Here is a 14941-nt window from a genome sequence, read left to right as displayed (position 1 = left end):
AAACATTAATTAACATTAACATGCCTAATTTATAAAAAAAAAAAAAAGTATGTGGACACTCCTTGTAATTACTGAATTTTAGCCACAGTTATTTCTAACACTGCGTTAAAATTAAGCATGCAGCCATTTGACCTCTATACACAAACCCTGGCAGTAGAGCCAGAAAAAGAGCTCAGTGGCTTTCCAAGGATTCTGTCTTTCAGACAGACTTTACATGTCTTTACATATTAATGTAAAGTAATGTATATAAGGTAAGTCATATATATATATATATATATATATATATATATATATATATATATATATGTTTCATATATCTCCACATTTGGACAAAAGTATTGGGACACCTGCTCATTCATTCCTTCTAAAATCAAGAGGGTTAAAAAGAGCAGCTTATCCTGCTTTTGTTGGAGGAGAAGGTTTTCTACTATTCTGGATGAGCATTGCTGTAAGTATTTGATTGCATTCAGTGACAAGAGAATCAGTGTGAGGCCATCCACAACTCCCCAACTCATCTCAAAAGTATTGGATGGAGCACCACCATCCTTCCACTGCTCCACAGCTCAATACTGAGGGGGGCGCTTTGTACCCCTCTAGCCCACGCCTGGCATTAGGCAGCATGGTGCCAATAGGTCCATCATGTCTATCTGCTCCAGAGAGTCCTATTCTATTGGCAGTACTTCTCTACTGGGACTAGACAATCTGCGTCAGCAATGGGTGCGGCTTAAAGTAGCTGAATGCATTCATTAGGAAGGGTGTCCACAAACATTTGAACATACAGTGTATCTATCTATCTAGTTATTTAGACTATCTAATAACAGCAACAATCCTCACAGGTAAGGCTCACACCAGTCCCTTGTGGTTCTGTCCATTGCTGTCCACTCGTCCACTAGCATGCTCATTCATGTCTGAGCATCAACTGGCATTGATGGACCACTGGGACGCCAGCGGAATCACCAGACCTCAATCCTGGTTTTCAGGCTGGAACAGGCGCTCATGAACTGCAGCTGAAATGTGCCCCCAGTTCATGGAAGAGGAGCGACCTGAGGAGCCTGGTGTTAAGACTAGGAGACACATTACCAAGCATCTGAGACATAGAGAAAGAGAAAGGTAAGCTTCCATTGTTGTCCTTTTAGTACAGAAACACTGTGGAGCTGAATTTACCTGAATATGACCATGACGGAAGGTCCTGATCCCGAGTCCTTGTAGCGTTACTTTGACAGTTGGAGCTATTTGTGACTATTTTGAGGTCTCAGGTTGTTCAAATATTAACCTCAGTCTTAACTAAAGTATATTTACCATCACTTCCATGGTGACCATGAAGCACCGGCTGAACCTGAGAACCCGAAGCTCAGCTAGGCCTAACTCTACGTTCCAGACTAAAGTGTAGCCAAGGTCTGGATTGCACTGTTAATGCTTTGGCTCTGCAGAAAGTCTTCGGTTCTAGAGCGGGCCGACGACTCGGCGTCCTGAACTGTGCAGCTCAGTGCTCTGCCATGAGAACCAAAGATAAGAGCACACATGTTGGCCCTTGAGATAAAAGTTAAGGTTGGCTATTTTGCTGGAAAGAGTGATATGCGCTGATCGGAGAGTATATATAAAAAGGGGAAGGGAGGTTCTTCAGTTTCAGCTGGGTCTGGTGAATGAAGATGGCTGTGCTGGGGATTGTAGCGGCTTTGGGCCTTTTCCTGGGTGCTGCAAATGCGGCCAGTGTGAGTGCATTTTTATCTTTGATTAACTGCTCATATATATATATATATTATATATATAAAATTATGTATTATATATATTTATGTATATGTATAACATATATGTATAAATGTATATATATTTGCGCTTTACTACCATGACAGACTCACCGTTACACCTATGCCAATATGATGTGACAATAATCCTGATTTGATGTGATAAATATATTAACGTTCATCAGAAATAGTTTTAGACGTTAATGTTTGCAGCGTAACTCTTTTAACCTTTGCTCTTTTAATGGCGTGATTTTAATGGCGTCTGAAACCGTTCCTCGTAGCTGGGAGTTGTATACACCGAGGGCGGGATGGTGGAAGGAAATAATCATCGCGTAGGACTCTTCCGCTACATGGACGTCTTTAAGGGCGTCCCCTTCGCTGCCCCACCAGGACGATTCCAGAAACCCGTCCCTCACTCCGGCTGGACTGGTGAGCATGCTTAAAGATAAAAAATCTCAACACAGTCTGTAAGAAGCTAAAAAGCAAAATATTTGTTATAGATTTTATATAAAAATATATTTTTACCATATTGCAGCAGAATGCAACTAATAATCTGCAGCACTATTATTAATAGCAAGGCTATACAGCAACAGGGATCAAACAATGGAGAAAACTAAAAACGGAGATACGTGTATTTCACTAAACAGCAGCTTCATACATAGTAGCATTATGCAAAATAAAAAAATACTAAATATATATATATATATATATATATATATATATATATATATATATATATATGAAAGAGAGAGAGAGATGGATAGATTTATTTATTTATTTATATTTTAATGCACAATGCTACTATTTGCACTTCTGGTAGTGTCTCATTCATGTACTGACAAGATCCATCCTTCCATTCCATTCATTAATTCTTGCCATTTTAACACCATGTTTTATTAGATGTGAAGACGGGCACCTAATGCACGTAAACACACTCACTCGCATTTAGCAGGCTCATGACCCTCCCCAAGGGGGCGCTATTAGTACTCAAATAGCTATGGTGGTGCTTTGCGTCAGTGACACTGTGTGTCCTTGTTTACATTATTCCAAGTAGGTGGTTTTATCAGTTTATCATAACTATTCCATTGTTTACGCTGCAGATGACAGTTTCCTTGTCGCATGCTAATGCTATACAACAAAAACATTTATAAATGTAAAGGTAAAAAAGGTAAAGGTAAAGGTGCACAAGAGCAGAGAGGGTGAAGGGCCTTGCTCAAGGGCCCAACAGTGGCAGCTTGCCACTGAGCCCGTGTATCGAACCCAATATACCCAATATACTATTATTATAATATTATACCACTTTAAATTTGAAATCTATAACCGGAGTATTGTAAATTAAAATGTTTAAATAGTACGTGTTCAATATGTACTGTAAGTCACCTGCTAATTAAACGATCATATTACACTTCGGCTTGACGCTGTCATTTTACCACGAATTTGAGCTGCTCAGGCATCTATTCTATTGCTGACATCATTTTCAGACACAGCATAAAGGAAAACCGTGCAGTTCTGTGGTCCAACATCTTCTAGCTGTCTCTGCACAGGTGTTCTGAAGGCCTCAGACTTTGCGAAGAGGTGTTTGCAGTTAAACCTGCTTCAGGCTGGAACCCGTGGCAGTGAGGACTGCCTGTACCTCAACATCTGGGTCCCTCAGGGCCGTTCAGGTAAGAACACAGACAGATGCAGAATGCAGATCCCTTCGGCCTCTGATGGGACTGTTGTGCAGGGGGAGTTAATAGGTGTGTGTGTGTGTGTGTATACGCAGCAGCCGAGATGCAGTTATTTATATTGTTTTGGAATCCTTGCAAAGCTGCAGGACAGCACATGTTTACATATTTCTAATATGAACAGTAAACTGTAGCACGGTTGGTGAAAAGTTCCTATTTATTTATATATTAATTGTCTGATTTTTGTTATAAAGATATAAAATATATAAAATTATATTAATTTTATTTATATATATATAAATATATTATATTATGTTAAAATAAAAAAATAATTAAAATTGTACATTATAATTTCAATGTGTATCGAAATACTCAATATTTAAAAAGCAGATCTATGATAATAATGAATTAATAATTAATTAATAATTAATAACGCTCATTCACCTGACGCAATTTACATAGTGTCCCCTCCCTGGTGCAGCGATGATGTTCTGTGCTCTCTTCCAGTCTCTACTGGCCTTCCAGTCATGCTGTTCTTCTATGGTGGAGCCTTCTTGCTGGGTGGTTCTCAGGGGGCTAACTTTTTGGATAACTACCTGTACAGCGGAGAGGAGATTGCGGACAGGGGAAATGTAATCGTGGTGACTGCGAACTATCGCGTCGGCACCCTTGGGTTCCTCAGCTCAGGAGATTCGGAATTACCTGGTGAGATGTCTTCACGTTATTTTTGTGGAGTGAATGGCGTCTAGCGACAAGACCACCCTACCTCATCCCCAACTCCCCAGCTCATTCTAAAAGTACTGGATGGAGCTCCACCACCATCAATCATTCCAGAGAACACAGTTCTTCCACTGCTCCACAGCTCCTCAATGCTGGGGGGCTTTATACCCCTCTACTAGCCCACGCCTGGCATTATTAGGCAGCATGGAGCCAATAGGCTCATTCTGTTTATCTGCTCCAGAGAGTCTTAATCTATTGGCAGAACTTCTCTACAGGGACTAGACAGAAAGTAACCTCTTTAACCTTTTGAACCCTAGATTTATTATTCATCTCTTAACACTTATGCCAAAACGATTGTGAATTATTTAGCAGCTGATTGGTTTAGCATTTCCTACAAAGGAGTCCCACAGGGTTCTATTTTAGGGCCTATAAAACTGGTGTTAATTATGACAGTAATACAGTTTAAAGACACCCCACTTCCACAATAGCCTCTTAACAGTGTAGGAACAGTGTTTGTGTAAATGCAAAAAAATCTGAATCCTGGGTTATAGGAAACTATGGTCTGTGGGACCAGCATGCTGCCATTGGCTGGGTGCACAGGAACATCAAGGCTTTTGGAGGAGATCCTAACAACCTCACCATCTTTGGAGAGTCGGCTGGAGGAGCCAGTGTGAGCTTCCAGGTACGGTTTTCGTTGGGTTTCCGTTGTTCCTGTAGTATGTCCCCTTCAGTTCAGCAGTTTTTATGTGAATATATATATATATATATATATATATATATATATATATATATATATATATATATTTTTTTTTTTTATTGTTTTTCATTTAAAAAAACACACTGATGCACCACAATAAGGCGAAGAGAGAAAAATAAATAAGTATATTAATAAATAAGAATAGACTAAATGAGATACTATTTTGCACCACAAATCTCTAAGAAAGGCAATAGCCTCAGACCACAGTCGAACAGTGGCGGCCCTGCCATGACGCTCTAGCATTAGAACATCCAAAAAAATTATGTAGGAACAGTGTTTGTGTTCCTAGTATAGTATATAAAAGTTTGTGGACACTCCTTCTAATAGGTGAATTCAGCTGCTTCAAAGGTTCACTTACTTTTTCTAGCCTGCAATATGGATGTTTCCTTAAAGTGCTCAATAACTGTTTGTTAGTTTATCCTTGGTTTAGTCTGATTGTGTTCGTCTGTAGTTGTGACATCCAGTTGCCTCTGTAGTCCTGGAATCCCAATCCTGGGTTATAGGAAACTATGGTCTGTGGGACCAGCATGCTGCCATTGGCTGGGTGCACAGGAACATCAAGGCTTTTGGAGGAGATCCTAACAACCTCACCATCTTTGGAGAGTCGGCTGGAGGAGCCTGCTCCCGGATAGTCATATTAAAAGTAGAATCCCAACAAAAGTAAAGGAAAATCCTGATTCAGCAGAGAAGATAACACAAGTATTACAAAACCCCCCAAATTGTTTGATTGAAGGACGCTGCCAGACGACGTACATGAACGTACCAGGGACCCAGGGAGCATTTCCGGCCGAGGTCATCAGTAGACAGTTTTGTGTGAAGTGTTCAGCCGCAGTTCAGCTGCTTTAACTGTGTATGTGTGTGTCTCCGCAGATGCTGTCCCCCCACAACAAGGGCATGATCCGCAGAGCTATATCCCAGAGCGGTGTTGCTCTGTGTCCGTGGGCTGTTAACAGAAATCCTAGGGCGTATGCTGAAGAGGTGAGCATGCTAATATACAGTGAGAGGTACTGCTGATGCTACTGGGTCCCACTGGGTCCTTTTCAATGACTGCCAAGACTGCACCAGTCTATATATATATATATATACATATATAAGGAAACTGTATTATGATAATTATAATAAACTGATAAAACCACCAACTTGGAATAATGTAAACAAGGACACACAGTGTCACTGATGCAAAGCTCCACCATAGCTATTTGAGTACTAATAGCGCCCCCCTGGAGAGGGTCATGAGCCTGTTAAATGCTAGTACAGTGAGTCCAAGAAGTATTTGATCCCTTGCTGATTTTCTTCGTTGGCCCACTAATAAAGACATGATCATTCTATACTTTTAATGGTAGATGTATTCTTACATGGAGAGACAGAATATTAAAAAGAAAATCCAGAAAATAAATCTAAGGAATATATATTAATTGATTTGTATTTCATGGAGTGAAATAAGTATTTGATCCCTTAGTATTCATTAGCAGTTCTGGCTTTTACAGACCAGTTAGACACTCCCAATCAACTTGTTACCTGACCTGAAGCCACCTGTTCTCACTAATCACTTGTGTGAAAAACACCTGTCCACAGAATCAGACAGATCACACAGATTTCAAGTCTCCAACATGGGTAAAACCAAAGAGCTGTCACAGGACCTCAGAGTCAGAATTGTTGACCTTCACAAAGCTGGAATGGGCTACAAAAAGATTAGTAAGGTGTTGGATGTGAAAGTAACAACTATTGGTGCAATTATCAGAAAGTTTAAAGAGTATAACATGACAATCAACAGACCTCGGCCCGGTGCTCCAAAGAAGATTTCGCCTCGTGGGGTGGCAATGATGCTGAGAACAGTCAGAAATCGTCCTGCAACCACTCGGCAGGAGTTAGCAAATGACCTGAAGGCAGCTGGGACCACAGTTTGCAAGGAAACAATTGGCAACACTTTGCGCAACAATGGATTCACATCCTGCAGTGCCCGAAAGGTACCCCTGCTGAAGAGAGCACATGTGGAGGCGCGCCTCAAGTATGCCAATGATCATTTGAAAGATGAACCAAGTTATTGGGAGAAGGTTTTGTGGTCAGACGAGACCAAAATTGAACTTTTTGGCCTCAACTCCACCCGCCATGTGTGGAGGAAGAAAAATGCTGCCTATGACCCCAAGAACACTGTGCCCACCGTCAAGCATGGAGGTGGAAGCATAATGTTTTGGGGGTGTTTCTCTGCCAAGGGTACAGGGCTACTTCACCGCATCACTGGGAAGATGGATGGAGCCATGTACCGCACAATCCTGAGGGACAACCTCCTCCCCTCTGCCAGGGATCTGAAAATGGGCCGTGGTTGGGTCTTCCAACATGATAACGACCCTAAACATACAGCAAAGGCAACAAAGGATTGGCTCAAGAAAAATCACATTAAGGTCATGGAGTGGCCCAGCCAGTCGCCAGACCTCAATCCGATCGAAAATCTATGGAGGGAGCTGAAGGTCAGAGTTGCCAAGCGACAGCCCACCAACCTTCATGATTTAGAGAGGATCTGCAAAGAAGAGTGGGCCAAAATTCCCCCTGGTGTGTGTGCTAAACTTGTGGTTAACTACAACAAACGTCTCACCGCTGTGCTTGCAAACAAAGGCTTTGCCACTAAGTATTGAGTGTGTTTGGCAAGAGGGATCAAATACTTATTTTCCTCATTGAAATACAAATTAATTAAAATATATTCTTTAAAATTATATTCTGGATTTTTGTCTTGATATTCTGTCTCTCCATGTTAGAATATATCTACCATTAAAAGTGCAGAAGGATAGTGTCTTTATTAGTGGGCAAACAAAGAAAATCAGCAAGGGATCAAATACTTCTTGGACTCACTGTAAGTGTTTGTAGTAAGTGTGCACATCTTCACATCTAATAGAACATGGTGTTAAAATGGCAAGAATTATATATATATATACACTTCTGGTAGTGTCTCATTCATATACTGACAAGATCCATCCTTCCATTCCATTCATTAATTCTTGCCATTTTAACTGATGTTCTATTAGATGTGAAGATGTGCACCTAATGGAAACACTTACTAGCATTTAGCAGGCTCATGACCCTCCCCAAGGGGGCGCTATTAGTACTCAAATAGCTATGGTGGTGCTTCGCATCAGTGACACTGTGTGTCCTTGTTTACATTATTCCAAGTAGGCGGTTTTATCAGTTTATCATAATAATCATAATACAGTTTCCTTGTCACATGCTAATGCTGTACAACAAAAACATGTATAGCGTAATGCAAACGACATGCTTTTATCATCACACACTCCTCTCAAATCATGTCCACTTGCTAACAGGCCTTCCTTCGAATCTTTAAAGATACCATACGGTGCATCTATTGAGTATTGAAGTTGTTCTTGGTGTATAAATAGTAAGAGCATACCTTTACTTGAGGTTTAACAAGCAGATTTACCACCCTGTTACTTTACCTCAGAAGGAAATGTGCTGTTTTACCTTTTTCAGAGGCCTTGTGAGAAAAGAAAGTATGAGCTCTGCTTTGATCGGCTTGTTTACGCCACAGCCACATAGCCTGGCCTAGCCAAGCCTAGCCTAATCTAACCTAACCTTTCTTTGGATAGCTTTGCTGTCCTCTCTAGGTCTTCTTGGTGTCCAGTCAGCACAGTGGGCAGTTAGCTGGCTGAGGAGATTGCAACCCCATGGCTAGGGTTATCTTCTATCCTGTTTTTTTTAGCCACCACAGAGGCTACAGAGACATCTACGTGCCACATCACTGCATTGCTGCTTCCTCTAGAGTGCGCTCACTAGTCCTTTTTAGCCTTGCTTCCCTATTCCCCTGCAGTAGCCATGCATGGGCTGCAGTAGCCATGGGCTTTAATGCCACCACAGTGTGTTAGATGTCTTTAACCCCTAAAAGTAAGTGTAAGGGCAATTGAGTTTTTTTGAGTCCTCTGCAAAATCATGTTTGGCAATTAAATAATGTATTATCTTAAATAATCACTAAATAATATTTAATAAATAAAATAAATAACAACTGCTTAAATACATATTCAAGAAAATATTTAAGATACATGTCTTCTGCCACCAGATGGATTTTTGGTGCACTGCATGCAACGGACATGTACATTCAGATTTATTTAAGTTTTAAGTTTACAATTGAGCCAATTCTAAAGGCAACTCAGACTATAAGGGGTTAAACACTTGTGTTCTGTATGTTTTAGTTTGTTTAAAAACACTGTGAGCAAATAAACTGCAGATGTATCAAATATAAAAAAAATATGTTTTAGAAGCTCATATAAACATGTATTCGGTCATAAAGGTCATATATATTTCATTTGTTTTTATTAAAACATGAATTATTTTATAATTACATTTTTGTTATATTATTTTCTTGATGATTAAATTATTGTTAAATTATATTTTTTTGATAATTCAGTTATTATTGAATTATTTTCTTGATAATTAATTATTGTTGAATTATTTTCCTAATAATTCAGTTATTGTTGAATAATTATTTTGATAATTAAATTTTTCAAAATTTTCTTGATAATTCTGTTATTATTGAATAATTTTCTTGATATTTCAATTATTGTTGAATTATAGTCCTAATAATTAAATCATTGTTGAATTATTCTTTTGATTTTTTTGATAATTCAATTATTTTGTATTTTTTTCTTGATAATTCAGTTATTATTGAATAATTTTCTTGATAATTCAATTATTGTTGAATTATATTCCTAATAATTCAGTTATTTTTGAATTATTTTCTTGATGATTCATTTATTGTTGAATGATTTTCTTTAATTATTTGATAGTTCAGGCTTTAAATGGGTTAAACAATGCAAACATATTTTTTCTGATGAGGAATGGGCCTAATCTGGCCATCTCTGCCTGTAGGTTGCTAAGAAGGTGGGCTGTCCCACTGACCAGAGCATGATCAGCTGCCTGAAGATGACTGACCCATTTCAGCTTACTCTGGCTGGCCCCGTTAGCCTGGGTAGCTCTGCATCAAGTAAGTGTAGCCCCCTTTTATTTAGAGGTACAGGGATAAGGGATGGCCGCTACTTTAGGAGGAGCAAAAAGCATGTAAATCACTGTTGCGTTGTCCGCTAAGGATATTGTTGTAATAAATTGTAATAAATTTGTAATAACAAATTCTGGATAATAAATAATGGATTTTTCGTTTTTTTTTATATTTTGGTGATATACAACCATGTGGAAATAAATGAGGACACCCCATGAAAACCTTTTTAAATCATATTTAAACATATTGGCATTTTTGGCATGTTCATGTTCAATACTGAGAGATAGAGGCAATCTAACTAAACTCACACAACTGAAGAAACGTCTTTAATCATCATTTATAAAATGGAATTAATTGAAATGTTGATTGATGGTTGAAGAGAGTGGTGAAGATCACCATCATGGCCAGATCCAAAGAGCTCTCTGAGGCTTTCAGAAAGAAGGCTGTAGATGCAGAGGAGTCTGGGAAGGGGTTTAAAAGGGTCTTGGAATTAGAAATCAGGTAGAAATCGAGTGCTGGGTGAAGATTCACAGTGCAGGCTAGAAAAAGTAAGTGAAACTGATTTACTATGTTTGCACTGCAGGGTGGACAATGCAGAAGAAACCAAAATAAATTCAGCCCTGACTGTTTTTAGGTTGCCATTTTTCATGTCACTAAGGATCTGAAATCCTCCTCCAGACCCCTTAGTGAAGAACCTGGCCCTGTCTCCTGTGATTGATGGTGATTTTGTCCCTGATGACCCCAGCACCCTGTTCAGCAACGCTGCTGACATCGACTATCTCGCTGGAATCAATGACATGGACGGCCACATGTTCAGTGGTGTTGATGTTCCTTCTGTCAACCAGCCCCTCCAGACCACCCCGGTGTAAGTAACTCTTCTTCTAGAACTCTACAATAGGGGTTAGGTCAGGAATTTGCTAATTTTTACAGTTATTATCCAGAGCGACTTACAAAGTTACTCATATTACAAAGATGGGCCAATGCAGTGTTAGGAGTCTTGCCCAAGGACTCTTATTAGTGTAGCACAGTACAGTCACCCAGACTGGGAATTGAACCCACATGGTATAGTAGCTCACTGGCAGGTAGTGGTGTTATCTGTTGTGCCACACCAACCACCAGCGGTTGGTGACCAGTCCAAATGTTAACATTTCATTATTTTTTTAACCATTGTCTTGTTACATGGCCCAGCTGCACTGTAGCTCCAACTTCAGTTCATGGACAGATGACATGACATTTTCTTGAAGACTTCTTTGATACAGCACAGAGCAGAATTCAACAGTTCCTTCAATGGTAGCAGGGCATCTAGGTCCTGATCCAGTAAAGTGTCCATAAATCATCATACCTCCACCACCATGCTTTAAAGTTGATAAGAGGTTTTTACTTTTAAAAGCAGTGTTTTAAAAATGTTGTTTAAATGAATTAATTGATTGTTTATATATATTATTTATTAATTTATTTTTAGTTTATTTCTTTCCTTTTTTTCCGATTTTGGTACCGCCAGTTAACCCACCTGTTAATAGCTCCCCCTAGCATTAGCAATGCTCCCTACACTAGGAGGGTAATGACTTGAGGCACTGCCTCTATTCCAACTGCTGCCGATGTGGCCCCCAGCTCCACCACATCAGCTAACAGACGCCTGTGCCGACCAACATCACTTAAGAATGATGTCTCCTTATCACTTAAGAGTGGTGAGGAGAGAGAGAGAGCGCCATCTACCCACCTGGAGAGAGCACGGCCAGTTGTGCCCTCTCAGACTCCGGCTGCAGATGGCAAAGCGGCATGGCTCGGACCACTGAGCCACCCAGAGCCCAGCAGTGTTGGGTTTCTGACAGCCATGGCCCATGTTGGCCAAATAACTCACTTTAGATTCATCTGTCCAGAACACCGTGGAGCCGTGGAGCAGTGAGTGATGGAGCTCCATCAAGTACCTTTAGGCTGAGTTGGAGTGGCAGAACTGGCAGAACTTGAATGCAATCAAATCATTCTCACAGCAATGTTAAAACACCTAGTGTAAATCCTTCTCAACATAGTAGAGGCTGTTACTGCAGAGAAGGTGGACAAACTGCCTGTTAATACCCTTAATAAAGCAATGCTGGATGAGCAGGTGTCCACAAACTAAAAAAATTTAAACCCTGCATGTGGGATGTTCAGCACTACACAGCTACACCCACAAACCACATCCTCACTGCCGACAATGCACATGTCCCCACTGCCCACAGAGTCTTACTGTCTTCTCTTTTGTTTTTCTCACAGGGAAGAGGTGAAGGAGCTCTTGACCTCTTTCACCAGCGAGAAGGGTCCAGAAGCTGCCGCTTCTGCCTTCCAGGAGTACAGCTCTAACTGGGGAAGCAACCCAACCAAAGCCGAAATCAAGAAGACGGTTGTGGACATTGAGACTGACTACTTGTTCCTGGTGCCGACCCAGACCGCCCTGTATCTGCACAACAAGCATGCCAAGTACCCACCCTAACCCTTATTTCACATAGTGGTCTAGTATGTAACTACGGTTCTTTAGCTTGTCCAGAAATGCATGTGTAAAGCTCCTCCTTTAGTGGAGGCTCAAAGCACATATTCCACTTCCTGACTGTAGGGGGAACCCATGAGCAAGAAATGCCAATTCTCACATAATACTGCTTTCCAAATGTTTGTGGACACCCTGTCCAATGAACGCATTCACCAATGAACAGATGTGCAACGGCACACACACAGCTTGTCTAGGCCCTGTAGAAATTAGTAGTATTGCCAATAGAATAGGACTCTCTGGAGCTGATAAACATGAACCTGCTGGCACCATGCTGCCTCCTAATGCCAGGCGTGGGCTAGTAGAGGGGTATAATAAAGCCCCCCAGCATTGAACTATGGAGCAGTGGAACAGCTGTGTTCTCTGGAATGATGGATGATGGTGCTCCATAGAATACTTTCTGGATGAGTTGGGAATGAGATGATGTGGTGATCATCCAACATCCTGACCTTGTCACTGAATGCAATCAAATCCTCACAGCAATGCTGCTCCAAATTTTAGTGGAAAGCCTTCTTCTTCTCTGGACAGTAGAGACAGTTACTCCAACAACTCTTTTTAATGCCCTTGATTTCAGAAGACACGATGAATAAGCAATGAATAAGTTGTCCCAATACTTTTGTCCAGATAGTGGAGTTTAACAAGTTGAGCATCTGTAAGATGATGATGATGATGATGATAACCAATGATTGTTCTGCTTCCGTTAATCATGTCTCTCCATTCCCCATCAGCACGGCTCGTACCTACTCATACCTGTTCTCCCAACCCAGCCGCATGCCTGGCTATCCCAGCTGGATGGGCGCCGACCACGCTGATGACCTGCAGTATGTTTTTGGAAAGCCCTTCACCACTCCTCTCGGCTACTTGCCCCGTCACCGCAAAGTCGCCAAATACATGATTGCATACTGGACCAACTTTGCCAAGACTGGGTAAGCCTGGAGGAGACCAATGCAGCGATAGAGGAGGGGCATGGTGTCAGTTCAGACTATAAAATATAAAATATATTTTTATAAAATATCAAATACTGAAAAGAGCAGCAACACCGTCATTAGCCAACAATAAACAACTGATAGACTGTGCTGATGGAAATCATTCATAATGTAAATGCATTCCTTCTTAAACCTATATAACTTACTGCGCACATTACCAGACATAATAATAATATGAATATTAATAGTATGATTATTAATCAATAAGAGCCAGTTTTAGATATCAAAATAAATACATTAATGTGAGGTCATATGACATCGTCTGTAAATCCAATTATTTTTTCATTTTGTTCTAGAAATTGGTTTAGACTTGGTTATATGTAATATATGTCATTATTGGATTTATGATATTGAATTGTATTTGATACTTTAATATGTAATTAAAGTACTTAAATTGGTAATTGGTTTGAAGCTGACCTTTAGAGCCCAAACAACGTGCTGTAAGGCATGTTCCACGTCTTTTAAAAGGGCTGTAACCCATCCCAAAAGTACTGAATGGTGCTCCACCACCATCCATCATTCCAGAGAACACAGTTCCTCCACAGCTCCTCAATGCTGGGGGGCTTTATCATACCCCTCTACTAGCCCACGCCTGGCATTAGGCATCATGGTGTCCATAGGTTCATGTTGATCTGCAGGAAACAATGAAAAAATCAGCCACTGCATTACAACCACTTCCCCTATGCCAGCGCTTCGCTGGATTAAGACCACCTTGACCACCAGCTACATATCATATCAGACCTCATACAGCCTGTACAAGAAGGCTCAATAATTAATTAATTAATTAACTCATTTATTCTGTCCAAAAAAATCACAAGCTCCTAATTTCTGTTTCTGCAGTAACCCCAACACCGGAGAGTCTGACGTGCCTGTGGCCTGGCCCGCGCTCACCAGTAAAAAACACCAGTTTGTGGACATCAATCACAACATGGGCAAGACCTCTGTGAAGCAAAAAATGAGGGCTCGCTTCGTCCACTTCTGGACCAGCACCTTCGTCAGCTTCCCCAATGTCAACTGAGCACCCTGCAGCTCCATCTCCAGTTAGCTAGCTAGCTGTCACTGTCCACCCAGGCTGAGCACCTGAGCTGTGATTAGAGGATCATAAATAAATAATAATCATAAAATCAAACAGAACGACCAGGTAATCAGCCTTGATTGGCTGGCTGGTCTGTGTAAGGAGCTGAGGCTACCTTGGTAGTTGCTTTTACCCACTTACTGTAATAAACTGGCAAAATTACACTTGCTTTTTACTGTTTTACTGTCTGCAGCTTAAATACTCAAATACTCAAATACTCAAATACTTTCCCGCTCAATAAACTTCACTACAAGGCAGCCATGCAGAGTGTATGTGATTTATACCGCGGTAAATGGTCTTACACCATTAAGACATTAAACTGGGGCAAATAGCTTAAGACCATCCCACTGAAAGACACATCCTCACACACACACTTTACAAAGGGGTTGAATTCCAGTCGGGTACCATTCACCATTCTACACCGATAAGAGTCCCTGACCAAGGCTACTAGCTCCACCACACCAGATGGGT

General features: G+C 40.7%; 1 protein-coding gene across 1 annotated transcript; it reads left to right on the top strand.

The window, feature by feature from the left end:
- The first annotated feature begins 1643 nt into the window (after positions 1-1643).
- On the top strand, positions 1644-14727 carry cel.2 (carboxyl ester lipase, tandem duplicate 2). Its single transcript, XM_072661533.1, has 11 exons — positions 1644-1712; positions 2027-2174; positions 3290-3409; positions 3920-4117; positions 4684-4814; positions 5760-5867; positions 9762-9876; positions 10567-10753; positions 12142-12345; positions 13138-13335; positions 14236-14727. Exons 1-11 carry the CDS (start codon positions 1644-1646, stop codon positions 14411-14413), a joined length of 1656 nt encoding a protein of 551 aa, XP_072517634.1. The 3' UTR covers positions 14414-14727.
- The last annotated feature ends 214 nt before the right edge of the window (positions 14728-14941 follow it).

The sequence above is a fragment of the Salminus brasiliensis genome, chromosome 18, assembly GCF_030463535.1.
Source record: "Salminus brasiliensis chromosome 18, fSalBra1.hap2, whole genome shotgun sequence".
NCBI classification, from domain to species: Eukaryota; Metazoa; Chordata; class Actinopteri; order Characiformes; family Bryconidae; genus Salminus; species Salminus brasiliensis.
The sequence above is the reverse complement of the archived record's forward strand: the minus strand, read 5'-3'. Positions and strand labels throughout refer to the sequence as shown.

Bases quoted from the DNA above. Each gene is read 5' to 3' on its own strand.
- cel.2 (XM_072661533.1), top strand. From the start codon at position 1,644: ATGAAGATGGCTGTGCTGGGGATTGTAGCGGCTTTGGGCCTTTTCCTG. The intron at 2,175-3,289 runs GTGAGCATGCTT...GTCTCTGCACAG, and splicing joins CCCTCACTCCGGCTGGACTG to GTGTTCTGAAGGCCTCAGAC. The intron at 12,346-13,137 runs GTACCCACCCTA...ATTCCCCATCAG, and splicing joins CTGCACAACAAGCATGCCAA to CACGGCTCGTACCTACTCAT.